The following is a 13,169-nucleotide window of genomic DNA, read 5'->3' as shown; positions in this document are numbered from 1 at the left end:
GCGCAATGATTTAGTTATTTGAAAGTTTCTTTACAAGTCTAATGGTTTGGAGACATGAAGAATGAGTTGGTTCTTGTCAAACAATTGAAATCATGCAAGACCTCATGCTCTTCACTTTAATTGAACAATTGAAATTATTACAGCAAATTGATTCGAGTTTGGATATAATTAACACTTGAAAACTAAATTCGTTATTAATAACTTACTTTAAATGCAATTACACGACTTTCACAGTTTCGAGACAAGTAGGGGTCTTCAAATCAATAGGCAGAGACGGTTAGACATAAAATCACCCCTTCTTTTGATACATAAAGCAAACCGCACAGCAAGAATATTGCATGAAGAAATGGTAGGAAAGGTTCCATTGGCGATTGGCACATGCGGCACCATGGGATCACTTCTGAAAAAGGAGATAGAGTACTTCAAAGGGTTGGAATTGGAGTGCGTTGAGAGCCGCAGACAATCCGAGAGAAACAATAAAGAAACGGCTTCGAGAAAATGCAATTCTTGGCCTGGTTTCAGGTTCTTAACTGGTTCTTGGAAAAAGAAGAGAAGGAGCAGTGGGATTCAACCTGGTATTTGTTCTATGGTGGAAGTTGCAGACTTGGACTTGCAGGAACTGAATGGAATTCCTGGATTCAGTTATCAAAATCTCAAAGACGATGCCATAGTAATCAAAGTTTGAGTATGAATGTCGTTGCCTAAATGTGTTTCTTTTGAAATCAATTAATTGAGTGGTTTGCATTTATAAGCTGTGTGTTAATGGAATATGTATATGTTTGCACACATACAACTATAGGAGAGTAAGATACCTTTGGAGATCATTTGTGTTTGGTAATGTAATATTCTTTTCCAGATTGCATAAAGCAATGCACGTAGTTCTGTCAAACCTTTAAGCTTTTCTTTCTTTACCCAGAACAAGCTGTGGCAGATGAGAAACAACTGTCTACACATCTTTAAGCTTTTCTTTATTTACCCAGAACAAGCTGTGGTAGATGTGAAACAACTGTCCACACATTTAAGCCGAAATGGTGGCATTCTGGCTTCCACTCGGAGGAATGCTGATGCAACAGCAAGCTTGCAGAGGATATTTCTACTTCTGATTTTGCAACGAAATGCAACACTAGATCTGATGGTTTACGTTTTTGGAGATGATAGCTCACCAAAACAGCTAGATCTTCCAAATCGGGTAACAAGTTATGGAAATGGTTTAGCATTGAATCTTTCACCAAGTAATAAACAAAGTCTCCATATACAATTGCACAGTCCGCAATACCATGCAAGTATTAGAGTCTTTGTGCTGCCTTTTAAGCAATCTGCATCCTTACATACCAATCTAGAGGCTTTTTCTTTAGAGGTAAATCTGAAAGTGAAAATTATTTACGGTCACCACAAAATAATAAAGACAAAGATCCCAGTTCACTTTTACCATGGCATCACTGCCTGCAATCTTCTCCTGGGAGGAAGAATAAAGATCATGCATAAGATGATATTCCTAAATTTCTAGGATGCATCAGTCATGAACCAGTTTCATTTGGTTCCCATCCAAGCAGCAACACATGAGATAAACAAGATTCAGGAAAATATATGGCTCCTAGAAACAGCTTAAATAGAGACAGCTAAAAAAATATAATAAAGCCAGGAAATAGGCATTCTTTGGCATGATGCACGAGGCTAAAAAGAATTTGACAAGGAGTTGGTATATAGTTGATTTTTGGTATACACTCCAAAATCATTCTTCACCCTCCAGCGGATCAGGATTGAAATTTTGGTAGCATTTGCTGTTCTTCATTGGAGAAGTAAAATAATACACAAAACAAACTACACAACATTTAACCATAGAATGCTTCAAAGTTCAAACATTTAGTGAAACTCTGACAAATATGCGCAAAGAATAATATCACACTAGCAAGTAGCAACAATATTTCCTCAGGGCTACGATCATACAGATGGACCTATATATTGTTATCCTGATTGACGTATATGGTATAAGATGATGAAAACTCACATCGTACGAACCTCAGGACTCTAACTTAGGCAATCCTTCTTCAATCTCTTTCCATTTATCAGCATTCCTCGAGAACTTCTTCTTCACTAGTCTAATAATTTTCTTCGCCTCAGCAGTCTTCCCAATGCTTGCCAATCCATCAACAAGAGACTTCATGGTCGTAAAATTCGGCACCCAGCCATTTCCCATAGCCTCCTCACAAATGTTCGAGGCAACCTCAAATTCTAACCCTCGACACAAATAATAGATAAGTGTGAAGTAACATTCAGCTTCTGGCTTCAGACCCATATCAATCATCTCCTTGAACAAATTTTTAGCAACGTCTAATTTGCCTTCCCTGCAAAACCCATAAATCAAATGGCCAAATGTTGCAGAGTTCGGCGTCATACCCCTGCACAAAATCCCATTCAATAAAGCCTTTGCCTCACTGGACCTCTTCAGCTTACATAAACCCTGAATCCTAACATTGTAAATACCAATCCCTGGTGAAATGCCATAACTTCTCATTAACTCCATGATCTTCCCGACATCATGGAACTTTTCTTCAGTATAAAATCCTGTAAGAACAGTGGCAAACGTCTTCCCATTAGGCTTTATCCCTTTATTCTCCATCTCGGCCAATATCCGATGTGATAAATTCGTGCTCCCTGAGTCGCAAAACCCCTTCAAAACAGTGTTGTAAGTATCCAAATTTGGTACGAAACCATATTTACCAGGAAACTCCTCGAACAACCTCTTCATTTCTCCATAATCCTCTGCCAAAATACAAGAAAACAACAACGAGTTGAGCGTCTTCACATTCCTAACAATTCCCATCTCAGGCATTTCAGCGAACAGCTGAATAGCGTCTTTGACAAGACCCGCCTGTCCATAAAGAACGATAAAACGGGAAATACATCGCTCAGTTCTTGATTCAGATCGCGCCACAGATTCTCTGATGAAGCTCCTAATACCATCGTAACAATGGGATTCTTTGAGCTTGGAGATTGCCTTGGAGTAGGCAATCCGGTCTAGTGGTGACTCAGGCGTGAGGTCAGCTTCCCGGCATATCTCAAGGATGCGTTCTGGGTTTTTCTCGAACCGGAGAAAGGCCAGCGCAGCTCGGGATTTCTCTTTACTGGTAAGCGAGGATCTAGAATCCGGGTTCAGGATGGAGGTGGATAGTTGACGGTGCCCTTGAATCATCAACGATAGGAACTTTCTGCGAAAAGCCATTAAAAAAAATGAAAAAATGAATGAAGAAGCCGTTGCACTGCACGTAATCAGAATGGAAATAATAATAACGCAAAACCCACAAAATCGTCGGAAAAATCGAAAATCCGGCGGGGGTTTTGGGGATTGAACCCGACGTGAATCGAACACGCAACCTTCTGATCTGGAGTCAGACGCGCTACCATTGCGCCACGGATCCCTTCGTTGACATAAGTTACCATACATATTATATATAGATGTACATAAGGGTGTAAAATAATTTTACTTTCTTGTAAAGAACCGCGATAAATTTAAAAAGTAAGAAAATTTTTAGATTCAACTATCTTCTTCATTAGCTATCACGATAAAAACCGTTTTTGAGATTATTAATTTCAATACATTATATAGAAATCAATCTCTTTTTAAAATTGAAATTGAATTTATTTGGTTTAAGAGAAATAAATACAATATGAACCAACAGATGACTTTTTTAATCCATTTCTTCAAAAAAATCCAAGCATTGTATTTGATATTGAATATGCGAAGTATATTTTATAATCTTGTACTTTTTGTTGTTATTACTATCCAAGGATGATATTTAAATAGAGCAAATCGAGTTTGACACTAGCGTGTGGAGGGAGATGGCGAGAATGCTCCTGAGCTTTACGGCGATCAACATCATGGCCGGAAGGCTTTCGGCGAACTGGTGGCATGAGATCAAGGAATCGACCAAATGGCAAGACATCATCTTCTTCGCTCTCTGTTCTGCTTATGCTCTTCTACCATCAATTGCCCTCGTGAGTCGATTTGATCATGTACCTTTGTGGGGAGAAGTTTATATGATGTATGTACGTGTACACATTGTTATGAGTTAGAAATTAAAGATGAAGATAAAAATAGAAAATGGATTGCATTGTGAAATGAACAATAGTATTACTGGTCTTACAATTACCATCAAAGCTTCCCCTTATTTATACACTACTGTGGCTAATGGCTAACTAGTTGAACCATTCTGCTGAATTGTTTTAACCAGAGTAACTAACTAATATTCCTCCACAAGGGATAGGTCGGTTATCTCGATTCTTCTTAGATTTGGACTGGATCATTCTTGCAAGCGTTCTGGAAACATCAATGGTGGCTCAACCCTTGTGATTTTGAATCCTGCCAAGCAAATCAATTCTGTCAAGCTCAGTGACTATAATTTTCTTTCATGACATCTTCAGGTTTTGGCTGGGATCCGTGGGTTGGGTCTTGATCCTTTTATTCTTGATAACCCACCCGTCCCTTCCTGAGTTATTCAAGACTGACACAGGAGCTGAAATTCTCAGTCCTACTTTTATGTCTTGGTGTCGGCAGAATCAGCTCTTGTTTTTCTTTCTCTTGGCTTCTATGACTGAAGGAGTCAGGGACAAATGATTGGGTGTCTCACTTCGAGCCAGCTTTGGTCTCGGGTTTCACGTTTGTTTGCTTCTCGTTCCAAAGCTAAGGTAATGCAATATAAATTGCAACTCCAGACATTAAAGAAAGGCAATCTCTCTATGAAGGATTATTTGGGTAAAATGAAGAATCACATTGACACTCTTGCCGCTTGTGGTCATCCTCTTTCTGAAGATGATCAGATCCTTCATGTGCTTGACGGCATTGGGCTTGACTATGATTATGTTGTTATTCACGTTAACAGCGCAATTTACTTTATGCAGGTGAGTTTCGCATACTTTTGTGGGACAAATCTTGCGCATCATTACCAGCTCTTGGGTTTTAGTTGTGTGTGTATTTGTTTTGATTTATGGTGATTGTTATGATCATGAAAGTTCTCATCCAGTATTCTATCATGCGTGTGTTTCTATAGAATTCCCATAAAATGGTATGGGGGTTGTGCAAAATCCTACCTTTATATTAAACCAAGCAAATTATGGAGGAAAATTTGGATCTGCTGCATGATTTGTACTGCTTCCTTAATTGTTTCATATATTAGCATTTTTTCCACATGCAAATCTAGCTATCTATAACTTATAATTTATTTCCTCTTTCCATTCCTTTAAGCGACGCAGATTGCAATGAATTTCTCAGAAATCTTTCTTCTGTGTCTTTCCTTTTCTTTTCCATCTTTCTCTCGCTTTCTTTATTTTTTTGAGGCAAACTTTTGATGGCAGTAGTTTCGGTTGTTCTGGCCCGACATAGTATTATTGGAGGCTGAATTCTAATATTTCTTTCCCTTTTTCCTCATTTTCTGCCTTAAGATGCATGCTGTCTGACTAAATTAACTACATTCTCTTTGTTGAAATTTGTTCTCACGGGTATGATGAGCTAATAAGTTTTATAATAAATTTGTTCACCCTTAATCTGTTGATTGCATGAGAATTGAATAGAAAAACTGACAAGATAGCCGTTGGAGAGGTGCATCAGATAAACTTCTGATCATTCTGAGAGGTATTAGGTGGCCCAGGGAAGAAGATGCGTAAATTATTTTTAAGGAGAAAACAACATAAGGTACAATAATTGTCCCAGCTTGATAGAGCAATCGAACCGTGGTGCTTGAGCTGCTGTGCGGTTTAAAAGATTTGAGTTGCACCATTACCACTAGCTATAACTTTTGGTAAAGCGGTAAGCACTCGGTCCTACACAGTGCTCTTTATTTTATCCATAAAAATTTCATGAAGGCATGTACATGAAAGGCAAACTAACCAATAAGCTTATTTTTTAACAACTTTGACAATACAGAGAGACTCTTCATAATCCTAGTTGTGAACTTATTCTAAATCTCTCAATTCTGTCAGTTCTTCACTTTTAAGGATACAGTTGAATGGATAAAGATCTGATTAATTCGTATTGTAATGTAAAATATGAAATTGCCCTACTTTCCCACACATATATGCATAAGTATAACATGCCAATTTAAGTAGAAGAAGGTATTAGCGTGTATGAGGACTATTGTAACATGATTCAAAAAACTGCAGAAAGAGAAAAACAAGTGACTGGTGACTAGATTCAAATAATTTCAAGCAAGATTTTACTTTTAATTTTTTCTACATCCACATGTACTGCATCAATGATCTCATCTTGTAGTGAATTTATTTCTTCAATTTTCTTTCTGATAAAATAAAATCCATTTCTAGACAGCTTTTTTTATATCATCATCGAGGTCTTTGACATTTTATAAATTTGCTGTATTAGATTGACATTTAACTATGCTCCAAATTTTTTCTTCTTTTGCTGTTATAAAAACTTTTAAAAGGTTAGAATGTTTCAGAATTTTTATGGAATATATCTTCATTTGAGCGTTTAAATGCTAAAAAGATGTCTTGAAATCAGGTTTGCATCTGGATGTACATCTGGATCGATGACAACAGTGTTGTGGAATTTGTTGGAAAATTATTTATTGCCGGTCAGTCTCACCATACTTCTTTGTTTTTTACATCTCAAATGATGTTGATGGAAAAAAAATTGAACTTTGGCTTGCTTGGTTTACCTGAAAAAATCTATACTTGTTTGTTTTTTACATCTCAAGGTGGTATTTTAATCAATTATCATAGTGATACATGCAGCAAGGAGATCAATAAAAACCTCAAATACGTTTTTGCATGCTTATGACATAGATGTAGAGATTTGTAGTTAATAAATTTATGTTAGGATTTCATACTTCTCACGAAAGAAGATCAAAGTTTTTCTCCAAGGTGCTCTTGTATAGTATATATGTATATTTAGATAAATGGCACACGCCTGTAACATCAACGGAAAAATCTTTCAATGCAATACATTCATCTTACTTGTAGAACAGAAATGTACTTCATATGTGCATAGCATTATGTCTTATTGCTCACTCATATAATTCTTTAAATTGCAGCTGGTTGAGATTCTTCCTTCAGCTCTCGTTTTGTACATCTTGCGAAAGCTACCCCCAAAACGAATATCAGCCCCATATCACCCCATTTGCTAGTCCCCAAAATAGTTCAGCGCCATCTATCACATATAGATCTGTCAGTTGACGTTTTCACTCGGGACGTGCCCATGCTTGTGCCCTGGTTCTTTGAAAGTTAATGGAGTTGAGAAACGAAATATGAGCCTGGAAAAGTCTAGGTTCTGTTCTCATCGTGGGATTGCTTGTGTTGTATGAAACTCACGTTTGCTTCTATTTCCAACTACAAAATGGTTACTTGATTGATTTCTTTTTGGCTCGCATATAATTGGCAGCATTGTAAACATTTATTAGAGCTATTCAGCTATTATACTTGTAATTGTCATGTTTGTAACCCCATTTTCCTACATCATTCTAGTCACAAAGAAAGAAAGAAGCATAACAGCTTTGCATCATGATGTTTTAATAATTTATCTTATTTGTGTTGATTAATAGTACGTATCTATTAAAGAAAAAAATATAATTTGCACTCAAACATGTACCATTTGATTAATATAAGCGAAATTGGATGTCGGAAGAAAACATATATAATGAAAGATATACGATAAACTATGCAAGTTTACGATATTTATCAAAAATAAAAAGATTATATCTACATCCACAAAGCTTCAAGTTGTTTACAATATTATTATATGATATGCACAACTTGAGAAATCAAAAGCTGGAATTTGTCATAAAATAAGTCCAAAATTATAATTTTTTACACGTTAAAAAAATCTGTGTGTTCGATTTATGTTAAAACAATATTCTCAAATATATATATTCTTAAAAATAACCTCGATTTTTATATTATTTCGAAATAACATAAAAGGTGTGGTCAATAAATTTAAATTGAAGAAGAAAATCAATATTTTTAAATAAAGTTTTAAACTTTTAAAAAAAGATGTGTCATTTTTATTTTTCTTGGGAACTTATTTAATAAATAAATAAATAAATTTTGATGTAGAATATTTATGTCAGTGATGATGTCATATACAAAAAAAATAAATAAATAAATGTTGGTAAATATATATTCGTGTGTGTGGTCGAGGAATTGCCAAGAAGCCTCGACATTCTACTAGGGTTCTCTCCCCACCGGTCCCCTTATCCGCAGATCCAATTAGGGTTCCGCTCCCATCCTCTTTTCTCTCAAACACACGTCTGCAACGATGATGCAGCCAGGAAACACAATGGTCCCGCCGTCCATGGTTCCACCACAATACCAGCAGCAGCCACCACAGCCGTGGATGACTCAACCGGTTCAACAACCACAGTACCAGGTTCCCCCGCCCCAACAGCCACCTGCCTCGGCATACTACTATCAACAGCAGCCTCCACAGGCCACCGCGCCTCCTCAAATCCCACAGCAATATGCCACCGCGCCAGCTGCTCAACCTATAGCCGACGATGGAATACGTAGCCTCTGGATTGGAGATCTGCAGTACTGGATGGATGAACAGTTCATATATAGCTGTTTCGCATCCACTGGCGAGGTATATCCCCTTTTCACACAAAACACCCGTATAAGAATCATTTGTTTATAGATTCACTCGTTAATTGTAAACATCAAAATTTGTGCATTTGTAAAATATTTTGGAAGAAGATTAGGTATTTTTTCTTATCTTGTGTGCTGTGTGGCATGCTCGATTTATGCTCTGGGTAATGAATGCCTGAAAATTTATCTAGTGAGAAAGATTTAAGTTTAGGATGCATCAGCTGCATTAAGTAATGAAGTTTCTGTTTGAATTTTATCTATCTTTTAATTGTTCTGTGGTTCTTTTGTTAAAGTATCCTTATCTAGTATTGCGTGGTTTAATGCAAAGTTTTTTGCACTTCTGTGCGCTCCGCACTGTGGAGAAAAACAGAGTTTTTATAAAAAGATAATCTGACAGGTGAAATTGCCTTTCACAGTGCAATTTGTATTCTGTTTATTTTTACCATAAAAAGAGCACAGAAAACCCCAACAACGCATTGCCTTCCCCCCAGCGCCTCTGCCCATGTGTCACCTCGTCCTTTGCTCTCGCAATTTAATATTTGATATTTAAAAGATGAAGATTATGATGATTTCTATATTTGATATCTTATGTTTCATATATTTTTCAATAAGTTGAATTTCTTTTATCTTTTAGAATATTATGTTTGTTGTGTTTTACAGAAGGAGCGCTTGGCTTTACTCTTTGCACTTAAAGCCCAAGGGCACTTGAGCGCTTTAATGTGCCTTGGGCTTTTGACAACTACAAAAAAGTAGTGATTTCTCAACGCATCATTATGATTTTGTTTGTTGAGGCTGGTTAAACTTTATGTTCCTTTTTATTTTGTTCATTTTATGTGAACCTCATGTATACTTTCATCTTTAGGTAGCCTCTGTCAAAGTCATTCGTAACAAGCAAACTGGACAATCAGAAGGTTATGGCTTTATTGAATTTGTTAGTCACTCTGCTGCAGAGAGAAACCTTCAGATGTATAATGGAACCCTAATCCCAAATGTTGAGCAAACATTTAGGCTGAACTGGGCCTCTATGGGTGCGGGTGAAAAGCATGATGATTCTCCTGAATATACCATTTTTGTTGGAGACTTGGCTGCTGATGTTACTGATTTCATGCTTCAAGAAACTTTTAGGGCCAATTATCCTTCAGTTAAGGGTGCAAAGATTGTCACAGATAGGACTACAGGACGTACAAAGGGTTATGGATTTGTGAGATTTAATGATGAAAGTGAACAAATTCATGCTATGACTGAAATGAATGGAAGGTTTTGTTCCACAAGACCCATGCGAATTGGTCCTGCTGCCAACAAACAAAAAGTGGGTGTCCAGACTAAAGGTGTGCACCGTGTTTCTATCATTAATTTTAGTTTGGGTTGGCTACTGGATCATTGGATTCACTTGAAATTTTTGAGTTTGATATTAATTGTCTCTTTCATTTGATTTGATCTCTGAATTTTGGCAGTTTCAATGAATTGGTGGCATTTTTAGTTTTGGAATTCTCCAATAATGATGTGTCTTTGTTGAGCAGTGCTTTAAGTTGCTTTCTTTGAGTATGAATTCTTGAAGATAAGCGCGGATAATGTCATTTCCTTCCAGTACTTTCAAAATTTTAGGTTCAAAATGCTAAAAACTTGCATAAACTTATGAAAAACTCCCATTGTCTCAAAGCAGGGTGTCAGGAGGCTCTATCATATAGGGGCCTGGAGACAATATCAGCTGAAATGATAACCTTTTTAGTGCCTGGTTTTTTGTAGGTCAGTTTTATTATAATGTTCACTTACTTTGGCTTTTTAAGGTTTCAATTATACCACGATTTTACTTTATTTCCCGTCAGTCCTTTTATTATCCAAGCTCTCAGACAAATCACGTTACTCTTAACACTTGAAGCCCTTCAATTTTTCAATTTTTAAAATCAGCTGCTACAATAACTCAAGATATCCATGTACCACTTTCCTTCGTGCCATTAGTAATTATTAGTAACTATTAGAATTTTTTTGTTCCCACCTTTATTCCTTATTGAATTGAGGCTGGAGTTACGTCTCTTAGAAAAGGCTGACCATGAAGAGTGGGCAAATGATTGAAGGTCAGTGAATTTGCTTACGTCATGGAGTTTTTTAGTTCTCTGTGTACCCAATGCTTACAATTCAGTAAGTGGTTCTCTATTTGGTTTAGTTATCGTGTACTGTTTGGTGTTTCTCCCTTTTAGTCTTCAAACATTTGGAGGGTGGTTAATATATTCCGTCTGAATCAAATTGTTTATAGATAAATTTAGTTAAAAAACAGTTTTGAGATACTATTTCTTATTTTGACATTGGTGCTGGATTGCTTGCAAATTCTAGAAAGGTTTGACTGTGGTTTGTTTGCATGTGATGCACAACTACTGTACCAATCTGGAAAATTTCCTGTTGAAGATGTGTAATGTGTAAGACGTTGCAAATCATGGTTCTGGGTCATGATATTGAAATGGAAAATCTGATTGCAATCCTGAAAGTGACTGGGTTCTCATATTTTGCCATTGTTTGTCATAATGTCGCATGATAGTCTTCAGCACTTGTGCTTGGTAAGTTGACTGAATGACCAATTCCTGTCTTGTCGATGATTGTTTCCCTTGTAACATGGTGTTTTTATTTTTTTCATGTTAGGTAACATTTTTTTCAGCCTTCTATTTGTCATTTATCCCCCGTATTGTTAACATTCTGTTTGAAATTCTCTGCTTGTTTTTCTAGTTTGTGCTGACAATATTCTGAAGTGCCTATGGTTTTATATTAGTTTGTATCCAAGGTTTTGAATCATGATAGTGCATGCAACGTCCATTTGGTGACCTGCAGTTTTTCCTTAAAAGCTGAAATCTAGCATCAAATTTGTTTTACTTCTCCATCGTTCCCCTTCCTGTGGATTTCCCTCACCTACATTCTCTCATGATTACAGTCTCATATCAGGCTTCACAAGGAACGGCTAGTGAGGATGATCCTAGTAACACTACTGTCAGTAAATTTATGGACAACTATTCATACATGATAGATTTTTAGAAAATCATTTGTTCACAGTTTTAAGTTTTGTTTTTCCACATCAGATCTTTGTTGGGAATTTGGATCCTAATGTCACAGATGACCACTTGAGGCAGGTTTTTGGACAATATGGACAATTAATTCATGTAAAAATTCCCGTAGGCAAACGATGTGGGTTTGTTCAATTTTCTGATAGGTAAATTGATTGTACCTGCAGTTTTTTTCTCCCTTTGATTTATATCTAGAAATATGACATCAAGATTTTTTTTATCTTATACTGATATTTAGAAGCTGTGCTGAAGAAGCTATACGGATTCTAAGTGGAACACAGCTGGGAGGACAGACCATTCGACTCTCATGGGGCCGCAGTCCTTCAAACAAACAGGTTAACTTCACCCATTATGCAACATTTCAATTTTCAATCCTTGCTCATTCATGGTATTCATCTATTTGAATCTTCCATCGTCAGGTTGATGCCAACCAGTTGAATGGTGGATATTATGGATATACCCCTGGATACGAAACCTATGGATATACTCCAGCTCCGCAGGATACAAGTATGTACTATTCAGGCTACCCTGGATATGGGAACTATACAGCCCCTAGCCAACAGCAGCAGTAGCCTCAGTAGGTATATGCGGATGAGTTCTATAACTAAATGGAAAATCTGTGATTTCTTCATTTTTATCCCCACTTTCTGTTCTGTTTTTCAATTGTGATATTTTAATCAATCTTGCATTTTGCAATGCAGTTAATTTTTCTTGTATTTTCTTGTTTAGTGTGCATCATCAGTTGCATAACATTTTTGCTTGTGTCGCCAAACTTTTCTCCAATCTCTGTTTTTATGCTTGCTTGTTTAGTCTTCTGTTTAAAATTTGTTTAGAGTAAACTTTATTTACTCATGGCATCAAGACTGGTTTTGGGCCAAGACGAAACCCAATGTCCTTTGCACTAAACGAAAGCTATGTACGGCCTCTGTGGTTTTTCCTTGTTTTGGAAGTGTATCTTGTAACACAATCAAACCATAGTTTTTCATTATCTACAGACTACAGGCATCGAACGGGAGAGCTCCTTAACGAGGCTGCTGATATTAAGATGGAGCTGTTTACTCTTTCAGTGAAACGATGCTGTTGCAGGGTCTCTAAACTATTGTTAGGTTCATAGGCGTTTTAGTTCCTCCTGTACTTCTGCTTTGAACTAGATTTATGACGCGTTGAAGTCTTTCATTGTCATTAGAAACTGAGAGAGATTGTCTCTTGTTTCGATGTTCTTATATCTGTTTGGTCCTTTGTCCTTGCCATTGTTTCGATGTGATTCTGAATTCCGTCTTTACTATCTTATTGTAGTTGAAACGGTATTTTGGTAGCCTCTATTTCTATGGTTAAATTGAGCCAATTCTTCGGTGAAGCCAAAATCTAGGTGATTGACAAATCTTAAATTGGGATGTACCGGCCATATTGTTGTTGATATGCTTCTTATTCTTGCCAAAGTTAAACTAATGACAATTTTTGCACATGTAGCATGTTTTTTCGACCATGTAGGTCTGCGTGGATTTGCTAGGCGTAGGTTGACCCACCTGG

General features: G+C 36.7%; 2 protein-coding genes and 1 non-coding gene across 8 annotated transcripts; 1 reads left to right on the top strand and 2 right to left on the bottom strand.

Annotated features, from left to right (window-relative positions):
- Positions 1-168: 168 nt before the first annotated feature.
- On the bottom strand, positions 169-3,419 carry LOC140834784 (pentatricopeptide repeat-containing protein At1g11630, mitochondrial-like). Of its 5 annotated transcripts, none has more exons than XM_073199912.1 (3): positions 3,304-3,419; positions 2,009-3,209; positions 171-1,363 (listed from the first exon to the last, which is right to left on the bottom strand). In XM_073199912.1, the coding sequence occupies exon 2, from the start codon at positions 3,191-3,193 to the stop codon at positions 2,021-2,023; it is 1,173 nt and encodes a 390-aa protein (XP_073056013.1). In that variant the 5' UTR covers positions 3,194-3,209; positions 3,304-3,419; the 3' UTR covers positions 171-1,363; positions 2,009-2,020. The 5 variants fall into 5 exon arrangements, 3 of the variants coding, with proteins under 3 accessions (XP_073056011.1, XP_073056013.1, XP_073056010.1); XR_012118759.1 differs by having other exon boundaries at positions 177-619; positions 813-1,363; positions 2,009-3,410; XR_012118758.1 differs by having other exon boundaries at positions 178-632; positions 813-1,363; positions 2,009-3,410.
- On the bottom strand, positions 3,348-3,419 carry TRNAW-CCA (transfer RNA tryptophan (anticodon CCA)). Its single transcript has one exon. It is a non-coding gene; the product is annotated as a tRNA-Trp (tRNA).
- A 4,731-nt stretch (positions 3,420-8,150) lies between these two features.
- On the top strand, positions 8,151-12,996 carry LOC140834783 (polyadenylate-binding protein RBP45-like). 2 transcript variants are annotated; one of them, XM_073199908.1, is made up of 7 exons: positions 8,151-8,587; positions 9,452-9,917; positions 11,510-11,565; positions 11,655-11,785; positions 11,878-11,974; positions 12,059-12,216; positions 12,635-12,996. In XM_073199908.1, the coding sequence occupies exons 1-6, from the start codon at positions 8,264-8,266 to the stop codon at positions 12,209-12,211; spliced, it is 1,227 nt and encodes a 408-aa protein (XP_073056009.1). In that variant the 5' UTR covers positions 8,151-8,263; the 3' UTR covers positions 12,212-12,216; positions 12,635-12,996. The 2 variants fall into 2 exon arrangements, with proteins under 2 accessions (XP_073056009.1, XP_073056008.1); XM_073199907.1 differs by having other exon boundaries at positions 12,059-12,220.
- The last annotated feature ends 173 nt before the right edge of the window (positions 12,997-13,169 follow it).

This window comes from Primulina eburnea, chromosome 6, assembly GCF_022965805.1.
Source record: "Primulina eburnea isolate SZY01 chromosome 6, ASM2296580v1, whole genome shotgun sequence".
NCBI classification, from domain to species: Eukaryota; Viridiplantae; Streptophyta; class Magnoliopsida; order Lamiales; family Gesneriaceae; genus Primulina; species Primulina eburnea.
The sequence above is the reverse complement of the archived record's forward strand: the minus strand, read 5'-3'. Positions and strand labels throughout refer to the sequence as shown.